This window comes from Melospiza melodia, chromosome 4, assembly GCF_035770615.1.
Source record: "Melospiza melodia melodia isolate bMelMel2 chromosome 4, bMelMel2.pri, whole genome shotgun sequence".
Lineage (NCBI taxonomy): Eukaryota > Metazoa > Chordata > Aves > Passeriformes > Passerellidae > Melospiza > Melospiza melodia.
Window position 1 is genome coordinate 79550133 of NC_086197.1, and position 12505 is coordinate 79562637.

At 39.3% G+C, this 12505-nt stretch overlaps 1 protein-coding gene and 1 long non-coding RNA gene across 7 annotated transcripts in view; one reads left to right on the forward strand and one right to left on the reverse strand.

Moving 5' to 3' along the window:
• Positions 1-12505, forward strand: part of MET (MET proto-oncogene, receptor tyrosine kinase) — a 105674-nt gene that overhangs the window by 33566 nt on the left and 59603 nt on the right. For all 6 annotated transcript variants that reach the window (XM_063155310.1, XM_063155312.1, XM_063155315.1 and 3 more), the window contains exon 2: positions 2167-3381. In XM_063155310.1, the coding sequence (XP_063011380.1) occupies positions 2182-3381 (1200 nt within the window). In that variant the 5' untranslated portion in view covers positions 2167-2181. The remainder of the gene's footprint in view (positions 1-2166; positions 3382-12505) is intronic.
• The window catches only part of LOC134417733 (uncharacterized), an 83173-nt gene continuing 78599 nt past the window's right edge, over positions 7932-12505 (reverse strand). Inside the window, exons 6-7 of the long non-coding RNA XR_010027622.1 lie at positions 11262-11383; positions 7932-8896 (exon numbers count right to left, since the gene is read on the reverse strand). This is a non-coding gene — a long non-coding RNA (uncharacterized LOC134417733). The remainder of the gene's footprint in view (positions 8897-11261; positions 11384-12505) is intronic.

Here is a 12505-nt window from a genome sequence, read left to right on the forward strand (position 1 = left end):
TATTACAGTAACAATATATCTACCTCTGGCTGGTGTCAGAAATAGAGCACTTTTGGAATTTTCTGCTTAATCTAGTATTTGTCAGAACATGTTGACTCATCAGAATTGAATCTGCAGGAATGCATGAGGTTCAGCCGTGTCTTGGGTGGAAGTGCTGGTTGAAAAGAGGCAGACAGTCAGACCAGGCCCCACTTCTCCCAGTGCTGGGACCTGCACTTGACACTGGCCAGGCAGGATGTGAACGTGGATCATGTGTGAATTCTGGGTGTTTTACACAAACTTTGAAAGCTCTTGGTTTCATCCCAGCACAGAGCAGGAAAAAAATTCACGATAGCAAGATGTTACAGAGGATGAGAAGACAGTTTCCTGCCCTATACAATATGGAACTCAGCAGTTTGTGTACTGGGACTATTTTCTAATTATAGCAATATCCTTGCTCTTTTTTCTTTTTCTTTCAAATCCAGGCTAGATTTGTTTCCAGGATTCTGTTATCACTAATTAATATCAGAAAAATGTTACTGATTTGAAGGATGATCTTTATGTCTCAACACTAGAAGTGTGACTTGTTTTTACCAGCTAATACTTGCAACTAGCCTGTGTTTCTGATTTTTATCCCCAACTCTCAATCATGATTCTTATCAGATAACAGGGAAGAAGAACAATTAGTTTCCAAAACCTATTATTTTGTGTAATTAAAGAGGTAAACCACAGAAAGAATTCAGTGGACACTGAAATAAAGCACCACAAGAATTACTGATGGATTGTTTTATCCAGTCTAGTGAAAACACTAGATTTATACACCGTTGAAACAGCTCTGGTCCATAGTAGTATTTTCATTTCCTAATGAAATAAAAAATTGGTACAGATTCCTAATTTTCAGTTTGTAATTTTCAAGATCATCTATTTTAAATTCTCTCGGTGCTCACAAGCATTTCTTGATTAGCAACAATTGGCTAACTATAGTCAAAGTTAGAGGAATTTTCCCAAAGTATGTGATCATATTGCTGTTAGAATGCATAATTGTTTTCTCCATGAAGAATCTAAATTTGGCTTAGCAAATGTGTCATGATGTTGACAGAAGAAATCTGGTGTGACAGGGCATAGTGTGGATACTGCTCTGAAACGCTCATAACCACAGTTCATTTCATTGATCTTTCAAGGGGGTGAAATATCACACAAGTCATCTGCCTTTGGTTTTTCAAGCCACATCAAACAGCTGTGTGGAGATGTAAAAGAAAAAGAGAGAAGTGCTAGGTGGTTTGATTTCATCAGTTAATGGCTGTAGGTCACTTGATAGCCCTTTGTTTACAACACAGCGATACGCCTGTGTCTTGTAAGGCTCACCAGAGTGACTTACTGCTGTGGTACAGGGCCTAAAATAAAGCTTGCACATGCCAAACACCACATGATGCATAAAATATTCTAATAATACATTACAAAGCCTTGTCAACACTAGGGAGAATGACTATTCCAAGAAGTAGGGCTGGCTGAAAAAAGACATTCTTTTTTCCAAACTGGGCCTTTATGAAAGACAGTGATTTGAGAAGATGGAGGGAGGGAGAGAGAGGGGTTTCTTCATTTGGTCTGGTGAAGTATCTCTTCCTTGGTTAATCAAAAAAAATCAACAGAATATAAGCCCTTTAGGCTCAAATCTTGGCATTATTTCATGTCTTTTCTATTTCTTACTTTTGATCAACTGTGCTAGGAATCCGTTCAGCCCCTTGAGAACTTGACAAATATCTTATAGCCACACATTGAAGTGCTCCAGCTGCTTTGTGTGCTGTTGTCCCCTAAGTTTCCTGGGCAGTTTTGCTTTTAGCTATGTGTACACCATCCTGTTCTAAACTGTACCAGTCAGCTGGTTTAATGGTGTTGTGGAAGTAGTCCTCTCTCTTTTGCTGCTCTACAACATGCCAAGGGGTCTTGAGAAACTCATCATAAGAAAATCCTTCTGTGAATTGTTCTAAAGGCAGTGAAATGGGTACCTACAGTGATTGTAGCCGTTTCTAATACAACTATTATGATACTAAGCAAAATTGCAACACTTCTTAAACTGAAATAGCTCAGCTACTACATGCAGCCTAGAAACGGATTTCTGTTGTCTGATAAACTGACGGTTTAGTATATGAAATATAACCAGTTTTCCCATTAAATATATTTTGACAGATTAGATCTCTGACAATGAAGCCTTTTACTGCAAATCCTTCTGGGTTTATTGTATTCCTGTTTGCCTTGCTGCAGAGGAGCCATGGACAATGCAAAGAAGCAGCTAAAAAATCAGAGATGAATCTTGGTGTAAAATATGATCTTCCTAACTTCATTGCAGACACACCAATTCAGAATGTAGTTTTATACAAGCATCATGTTTATATTGGAGCAGTCAATAAGATTTACGTACTAAATGAAACTCTCCAGAACATTTCTGTGTACAAGATTGGGCCTGTTTTGGAGAACCCTGACTGTGCACCATGTGAAGACTGCCGAGATAAAGCCAATTTATCTAACAGCATATGGAAGGATAACATCAACATGGCACTGCTTTTAGAAACTTATTATGATGATCAGCTCATTAGCTGTGGTAGTGTGTCCGGAGGCATCTGCCACCGTCACATCATTCACCCTGACAACCCTGCTGACATTGAAAGCGAGGTGCACTGCATGTACTCACCCCAGGCGGATGGAGAAGCAGATAACTGTCCTGATTGTGTTGTTAGCACTTTAGGAACCAAAGTTTTGGTGACTGAAAAGGACAGGTTTGTCAACTTTTTTGTTGGAAATACTGTGACATCTGTGTTTCAACCTCCCCACGTGCTGCATTCGATATCGGTTAGAAGATTAAAAGAAACACAGGATGGTTTTGAGTTTCTCACAGATCAGTCTTATATAGATATCCTCCCTCAGTTCCGCGACTCGTATCCTATTAGGTACGTCCATGCCTTTGAAAATGATCACTTTGTCTATTTTCTGACTGTACAGAGAGAAGCTCTTGACTCACAGTCTTTTCACACTAGAATTATCCGCTTCTGCACTTTAGACTCAGAGATGCGTTCCTACATGGAAATGCCTCTTGAGTGCATTTTTACTGAAAAGAGAAGGAAGAGGTCCATCCGGAAGGAGGTATTCAACATTTTACAAGCTGCCTACGTGAGCAAGCCTGGTGCAGCTCTAGCACACGAAATGGGCCTTGGGCTCAATGATGATATCCTCTATGGTGTTTTTGCACAAAGCAAACCAGACTCCTCTGAACCAACCAACCGATCTGCTGTCTGCGCCGTCTCTGTGCGAACCATCAACGAGTTCTTCAACAAGATTGTTGACAAGCAGAACATGAAATGCCTCCAACACTTTTATGGGAAAGAGAGCAAATACTGCTTGAACAGGGTAAGTGATAATTTATTTGTTACATTTTGAGACTTTTGTTCTCTCTTTGCCTATTCCATTGCCAGGTATCCGTCCCTTCAGTTTCAGTTACAAAATAAAAGCCCCTGATCATTGCAGATTGCTTAGCATTCCTGTTGATTATCACTAAAAGGATTAGTTCATGTAAATTGAGTATAAAAATCACTGAGGTCTTTATGGGGCTGAAAAATATAGTTTTTTGCTTGAGAAACTGATGCAGATAAATTGAACGTTTAGGCAGTTATTTCTTTTAATATTTAAAAAAAGTATTCATAAACATTCATGTGCACTGAAGAGTCCTAGAAAAACATCACATACTTAAAAGTATGTTAATGCTGAATCACTGCCCTTCTCAGAAAAAAATGAAAGAGCTGGTTTGGAATATGGCATGAAGAGCCAGATTGTAATGTGGTTAGTCATGCTTGGTACAGAAACAGTTCAACTGACATCAGTTTTCTGCAAGAAAGTGTCAGTGAAATCTGTATCTGAATGAGGGTTTAGGTGGTCTCAGGTGGGAGGGTTGCATTTCTGTACACCATGACTTCAGGAGGCTGCTGCTCTCCAACCATATGAAATACTGTGAGCAGAGTAACCACAGAAATTTTCCCTTTTCTTCTGGCCAGTGTCTGTGCTGGTTTTAGGTCTTGTAAAAGAAATACAGAATGTGGAAATCAGGTACTTAGAACAGTTATTTTGGAACGTGAAACATTAGAACTTTCAGTCACCTGCTTATGAAGTGGGCCCCTAAATACCTGGGGAACTTTCTATTCTCAAATACAAGAAATTTGGAGCTCAGAGGTGGCACACTGTCTTCTACCAGAGGGCCAGAGCATCTGTGGTGGGGCTCTACTCAGCCAGTTTGAGGCCAGTGTCAGGACAGATCAACAGCTCAACCTGCCTTTAGAGGTGGATGGCATCTCTCAAATCCCATTTTTGGGACAGCTCAAAGTGAGAGTGCGAGTCACAGACCTTCTTCACCCCAAGTACCACCAGTGTCCTCTGCAGCACAGCTGCTCAGCACAGGGCATCAGGTTAGGATGTTGACAGAATGCTCTGGTTGGAGGTGGGAGTCTGTTTTGTCAAAGGGAAGGGCTGCTCTCCACTGCCAGAGGTGAGACAGGGCAGTCTGGGGAGAAGAACCCATCACAGAGACCCTGTGGCTTCTCCCAAGTAGCAGGATGTGCTCAGAGAGGGTCTGAAGCAATCTGAGCACAACCACAGCAGCCTTGCCATTTGGGGGATGACTGCTTACAGCAGGCCCCAGGTGTTCAACACAGATGTAGCACTGCCCGTGGATGCTGATACAGCAGCCCCAACAGACTTAGCATTTCATGCCCTTTTTCGTGGGAGGGGGACAGGCAATTTTCAGGAACTAAAAACAAGTTAGCAAACCTTCAGCAGAGTAGCTTCTCTCTCTTCACTTTGTTATTGCTGTCCTAATTTTTCATTTCAGGTAGTCATATCCTTTTTTTTTTTCTTTTTTCAATTCATTTTTAACAAGAACCATTGTCCTTCTCTGAAAGTATTTTATTCTATATTCCTGGGGTATATGATTTGTGAATGACTGTCTTTAAAGCTCGTGGCCTTTAACTTATCTCATTCTGCTCTTGCCTATACACACATTTCATAAGGTGATCTCTTCAAAGCAAAGTATACCATTAAAATATTGACAGAATAATTTGCAGCTTTTCACATGCTGGGAAGTACTTTCGTGTTTCAAAAGCTTTTCCAGAGTCTGCTGCTGCTTTGCATATCAGAATGAATGTCTTGTACTGCCGACGTGTTTATTAAAGTTGCCTATTTTCAAGAAATGGCATCAGAGCTCTGATTTCTGCTACATTAAATTGATAAAGGGAAAAATGTTTCTATGATTTCTTGTGATTCTTTTAAATGGCATAAAGCCAGTCAGAAATTTTTGTCCTGATTGTTTGCTTAACACTGAAATATCAAGACTTTCAAGCTTTGCTGTACCATTTCCTTTGCGTGATTGCAGAGGGCTCATTAAGGGTCCAGAAAAAAGTGTCCTTTGAGGTTTTTGAGGTTTCAACTAGCCACAGAGATTGGCAAGAATTTGCCAACCATCTTTTGTACACCTGTTTTTCTCTGGTGTGTAAAGTAGACCTGAAGGGTTGGAATGTGAAGGAAGAGAAGGAGCAGGCAGAAAAAGGAAGGGACATTATTTCTTATGCTTGGCCTAAAATGTCAAATCTGGTCTTTCCTGATTTTGCTGGAGATTAAATAATGCTTAATAAAAAAAGATTCTCAAACCCCCCAACTCTTCTTAGGCCCTTCTTTGTTCATTGTAAAAGTGTACATGAGGGCATAAAACATTTTTCCCCTTTTTGTAGGTCACCTTCAACTTAAAAGAAAGCTTTTATAAAATCTGAGAGTTTGTCACAGTTTATTGTTGCAAAGTTCAAAACTTGGTTTTTGTAATGTAGCCAAGATGATTTTTCTCTTTGATGTCAAGAGAATAAAACCACAGATCACTCATGCAAGTGAAAGTCACTGACCACTGCAAAATTAAGTCATAGGACAGTGAAAACAGTCCAGCAGTGAATATGGTATACCACTAACTTCAACATTAAAAAGAAAAATGAGCCTCTAGCACTCTTTGCAAGGAAATGCTCTCTGATAGTTTACAGTTAGAGTCTGATTGATGAAAGCTATTTAATGTTATCAAAAAAAGGTCCCATAAGACAATTGTACATAATTTTGTTTGACTACTCGGGTAGTCCCATCTTTTTAAGCAGCTGTCCCTCAGGACTGTTTCATCTGAGGCTTCTAAAGGTAGAATTAATTCAAAATAAACCTGAATGATATATCCAAAACACTTCCTAAATTTTTTCTTCTCTTATTTAAAGCAAAAATAAGTAAAACTTCCACTCATCTTGATGTAATAAGCAAAATTTTTTCTGGTTTGGCCTTGTTTTCTAAAGGAATGAAGTTTATGTGGTCATGCTATTTTAGGTCTGTCTCTGTTAGTTATCCTTACAGCCTCAGCAATAAGAAATCTTAAAGAGGTGAATTCAGGTGTGAATCCAGGGACGGGTCTGATATATAGGCTCAGGCTATGGGAACTGATGAAATTTTAGGAGCACCTTTCTAAACTTCAGAAGTCACAAGGAAGGTATTGCTCACCCATAGGAATAGTCTCCATCAGAGCTTAGTTGAAGAGCAAAGTCAACCAACCACAAGATATAAATCCAGACTAAACTGTGCTTCACTTACTCCAGTGCTCATGGAATCAAATAAAATGGATTTTCATAAAATCAAAATAAAACATTTCCAGTTGTGTTTAAGTGTAATACATATTAAGCCAAAACCTGGGCTCACTGAAGTCAGGGTTAGGAAAAGTGAATCCGATGGAGCATCTGATTGATGTCAGACATACTTCAGCAGAGCTGTGACCAGTTAGGACTGCCTAATAATTTCCTTCAGGGAAGAGCTGGCTGACACTTAAATGACAGCAAGATGGAAACAGAGCTGGCTTTGAATTAAAAGAAAAATTGGGAGTAATAGTTAGGAGGTTTTATTGCTTGAGTCAGGACAAAGATATCTGAGAGGTAGCTGCTGTGGGGGGGAGGTTGAATCACTGTTCAGGAATCTCCCACAACAAAGAGAAAACTGGATGTAAGCTTTCAGAAAAGTTTATTTGGTCAGTTAGTCATTATCAGCCCCAGTGTGGTATCCCCAAAGCAGAGGTGTGCTTAGATGAGAAGACAAATGTTGCTTACTTCATTTGCAGTCATAGTCCAGTAGTGTGCATCTTTACCTTGTATTAAATGGGATTTTTCAAGTGAGGAAGATGAGTTGATTTTAGCCTTGACAATCTCAACTATACATTTCAGTTGTCTTTAGATATATCAGGATCTTACAGGCTTTTTTTTTGTCCTTTCTGCATCTCTTATGTGGTAAACTATTGTAAGCCAAATTACCTGACTTTAATAATTATGGACTTATATGATAAAATACCTCTAATGATGAAATCCAAATTCAGTTCTGTAAAGATCTTATGTCTTTGTGTTTTCTACAGTTAAGTTCAGGTGAAGGCCTAAAATACTTAGACCTTACAGGAAAAGAGAAGTCACAGACAGGCTTTTGCTACCATGCCCCCAGGAAGTGTCATAAAGCAAGACAAACTGGTCACAACTCCTGTTAAATGAAAGGCACAAAGAGTTGGAAAACATGAAAGGAAAACAGAAGATCACCAAAACAAAAAAAAAAAAAAAAAAAAAAAAAAAAAAAAAAAAAAGGAAGGTAAAAGAAACACATGGTGATGCTTCTTTATTACCATTACACACTTGACAGATGAGTAAAATTAGGTTATGCTTATATTGTAATGGAAGAAAATAATTGCTGCCTTCTATCAGGAAACCGCAAAGGCATTTATTGATCTGTCATCTTAAGACTGTGTCTAAGAATATTTAATAAAATAAACAGAGACAAATAACTCTTTTGAGGCTCTGGAACTGTAATATCCCACACTGTTTGGCATGGAATTTTGTCAGGTTTAAAAATAACACCACATATCTCTGATTAAAATGGGTTGCTGTAAATTGCTCAGATAGTCTCACAGCACAGAGATGTTTTCATATTGCAAGTAGAATGTGACTGAATATTTTCCCTAAAAGTCAGATACCAGAATCCATTAGATTTGTCCAGTCATTTATTCCTCTGGAAAGGCTATATCAGATGGCATACAGCACTCTGCCTGGGCATGAAATCTGTTCCCATTTGTATGCAAGCTCCTCTGGGAGGTTCTGACATCTCAGAACAATAACTGAGGAGGGCAGAATTTTGGGCAGAGTGCACTGGCACCCTTTAAGACACTCTTAAACCCTAGTAACAAGGGATAAGCTGCATCCACATTGCTGTGGCGCCTCTCTGCCGTGAATCCTGGCAGTACCAGGGGTCTCTGCTGTGCCTGTGCCAGTGGAGGGCAGGCAGGGTGTGCTCACCAGCCTGCTCCCCTCCACCACTAGGTACACGGCCACCCACCCAGCTGGCCATGGAAGACCTGACTGGGGCAAGCAGCCAGGCATGAGGGATTGCAGGGAGAGTCTGGTCTCTGTTAAACTGCACAGGAGGGACACAGGTGTCAGTGTGCAGGGGTGAGCTATGAGCATGGCTGTGGGTCTGGGACGGTTATCTCAGGCTGAAGCAGATGTAGCAAACACAGAGGTAAGGGCGGTTCCATCTCTGGGACGGCCACACGGACACTCTCATGAGGGAGTCACTGAGAAAAGGACAAGACAAGGAAGAAGGCAGGTCGGGGAGTTTTTTAGGAAAGTGCCACACCTCCCCTCATGGTTGATGTCTTTGCAGGCTCTTGGGAGGCCCAGGAGCTATGGAGATTGGGGGCAAACCTCTTAGTCACCCACAGCTGCAAAAACTACTGTTTTCCTTCTCTTGATGTCCAGTTAGGGACCTGTCTTTCCTTGCTTCCCAGTGCTGCTTGGCATTTTATCATCTTCTTGATGAAAGCTGGATTTCTCTGTGAAAAAGTAGTATCCATTAAACTTCCATTTTCTGCAAAGGGCACAGCTTTATCAGACAGAGTTACTAATAATGTTCCATTTCCAGACTTTTTAATCAAATTCTTCCACTGAAGGCATGGTTCCCTATTGGTCATTAGTGTGGAAAAGTGACTCTGCTGCTGCTTTTCTCTGGAATTGCACAGAAATCATTTCAGGCAGAAAGTAATTTTTATTTTGTTAAAATGAATATCTGGTCATGTGGTTTTTATGTCTCAGTTTCTGAAGGCACTTAAATAAGTCTAAAGACTAGAACTGAACAAAGTGTAATTTTCTTCTCCTATGTAGCCTTGCAAATTAGAAAAATTTTATAGTCCCACAAAAAGAGATGTTCAAAATGTATACTAGTAGTAATAGAATACTAAGGATTCTCTCTGAAGATGTATAATATTCAGATCTGAGCCTCTTTTCCTGGGTTCAGACCAAATTCTAAGACTCCTTAGTCCCAGATTAAGTTCACATCAAGTCTGCTGATGACTATTCTGCAATGGGACCATCTCAGCCCCTTCTGAAAGATCTACTTGGATTTCCTTAAGCACAATTCCAAGTTCCAGAGAAAGAGAAGCTGATCATGCAGCGCTCTGTGTGCAGATCTAAGTCCTGGATTCATCCCACCTGGCTTTGGTAGGTGGTTGACACATCTAAGCAAGCAATGAATTTTTCTCATGTTCTGCTGCCAAACAATGGAGAGACACATAAGTCCTGACAAAGCAGGCATCTGCCTTTCAGCTCACTCAGCACCCACCTTACCTCAGCAGTTTTCTACTTACTCTGCTTATTCTGACTCAAGACCACATCTGGCCATCATTATTGCTCACTAAAGCAACAGCAGGTAATTACTATCCAGGAGAGAGCTGCGTTACTCAAACTTTCTAGGTGGCATGTGGGTTTCTGATCTCAGACAGCTTTTGCATCAGAGTGGAATTACTCCTCATTTCCAAACATACAAGTAAAACCAGAATCAAATCCCACAGTAAATTTAAAAAAAATAATAATAATGCTGAGGCAGAAGATCCATGGCACAAATGGTTCAGAAAGCAAGTGTAAGCCACATGAAATTATTACTTGTACCATCCACAGGGTGTGTGAAAACAAAGAAATGCTAGAGAAATGATCTTGCAGGAAGTGATAATGACAGCTTAATTTTCTTAAGGCAGATGTCAATTGCTTTTATACACAGTCTGTGGAAATTTGGGCAGATTGCATGATTTTCTTCTAGTTTCTTGAATTCTTTCTGTCCCACACATGTCTTGCACCACTGATTTGGCTAGACATGCAGTTGTTGTGCAATGTTTTGTTGGAATAAGGGTCTCCACATTCAGCATTATCTTTGGATGGCTGATCTAGATGGAATTCCCAGCTTTTCTATTTTACCACAGCTTCAGTGTCAGTAAGGACTTCCATGAAACATGCACCTAATAGACACTACAAATGTACAGCAAAACTGCTTTCATCAGCACAATATCTCCAATGCATTACTTTATTTCTTAAAAATGTGTAATTAGTCAACACCTCTTCTTTGATAATCTGTATACTGAGTTAAATGCTAAATTAATATAAAGGAAATCAGCAAAACACAAAGATTACTTAGGTCCATTTTGTCTGCTGAATCAATAGGATTTACTTAGTGCTAATGCACTAACCAGATTATGAGAACTAATGCAGTACTGTTCAATGACAAAAGCAAATAACTCTTTGAATGATCTTGACAAAAGAACATAAAATCATCTTAATTTGTATTAACTAATTACATTTAACATAGATGTTTTTTTACCTATTACCTTAAGTGGAGCATCAGTACAGCAACTTCCCCCATCTCATTTTAGGAGTAGATCAAAGCAACAAGAATTAGGAGTACTGAAATGATATTGTGTAAAATTTTACACAGATGGAGTTCTTTTAAAAATTTTATTCTGCTTTCTCTGTATTCCATATAAAAATCTTTTAATTGCTTTCAAATACATGAGGAGTATTGGGAAGAGGAGGAAGGAAGAAGAGGGAAACATTTCTTTGTTTAAAACAGAAGAGGAAGAAACTCTTCTGCCTTTTAGAGTAAAGCTTCATTGCCTCAGCAGAAGTTCTTAGAAACAGAGAACCCAGTCCCCTGTCCCAGACATGTTCTGTCCTGCATGAGCACTGGCCTGAGTTCACAGCACCCACACACCCTCCAGGTGTTGTTCTCCAGCCAAGAAGAAACCAGAAGCCCTCTGGTGTCTCTGCTTCTATGGGAACTGTTTAGCACATGAATGGGCTTCCACTGGCAAAATTGTGCCCTTCAATATGATTAATTTTTCCCTTCCTTAGGATTACAAGAATCATAATTACCATGACGAAGATCAAGTCACTCTCATCCTCAGACAACTACCTGGCTTCACTGAATTATTTGGGCCAGAATTACATTCTTGTGTTTTCAATGGAGAGAAGCAGTGATCAAATGCACTTCTCACCTGAAGAGAAATAATGAAAAGAGAAATAATGAAACCCAGAAAATTAAGGTGTATCAAGAACAGCAAAGCTACATTGGCTGAAAATACATGGAAATATTTAGAGAGGAAAATATGATATGATTCCTCATAGTTACTTTTCCTGTACAGAGTCTGCTGTAAATCCATTATGTGTTTGATTCCAGTTGGACCCACTCTGAAAACTGTAATTTGATTATTCATCTTAATTCACTGACTTCCATAAGAAAAGATACAAGGAACTTATACACTCTCTTAGATTTTAATGGTCTGGGTAACCCATTTGTTATGTAGAATCACCAATTCATTCAGAAACTCTACTGTAGTTTCTTTGGAAAAAGATTTTTGCCATTTGCAGATATCTGGATCCAGGTAATTTAACAATAACTTATTTCTCCCTACTCCATGTTTTGCCACAGACCTTAAGGGTCTTTTCCAACTTAAGGGATTCTTTGATTCTATGAAAGGAGAAATGCTGTTGGCTCTTGTTGGTGATTACTTCTCTTGAGGGAGAATCCCAGAGTTCACAGTAGAAAAAAATTTTGATACTTTGAATTTTGATTCTTGACAGCCAGCAAGTTAGAAGTCAAATAAACAAACCAGCAGGAAATAAAACTCGTGCATATTCCTACTTTCACTGCGCTTTACATCGTGGCTGCACCATTTTGTGATTGGCACTAGGAAATATCACCTAGTTACTTTCAGACCATTTCTCCAATTTGTCAAATTAAATTTTAATTTTAATGATGTCCTCCAAGCGGCTCACAAGACAGTATGAAATGTTCTGCAGTGATTAAGTCATTGATCTCCAGTTTATTCAAGACATTAAACATAATATCAGGACATTACACATAATATCACTTTCTATATGAGCACTGCACTTAACTAAGAGCAGGTTTTAACCAGCTCTAGAAGAATGAGCCTGGAGGAATGTTTCTCCAATTTGCAGTCACTGCAAATTAGAGAAATGTTCACAAAAATATATTTGGATTTTTTTTCCTGGGTAGAGTATTCAGACCAGAGACTAGACTTTTGAATCATTTTTCTGACACCGACCTAATCAGGTTTTTTTGTGATTTTTCACAAGTTTTTGTAATAATTCCTTCC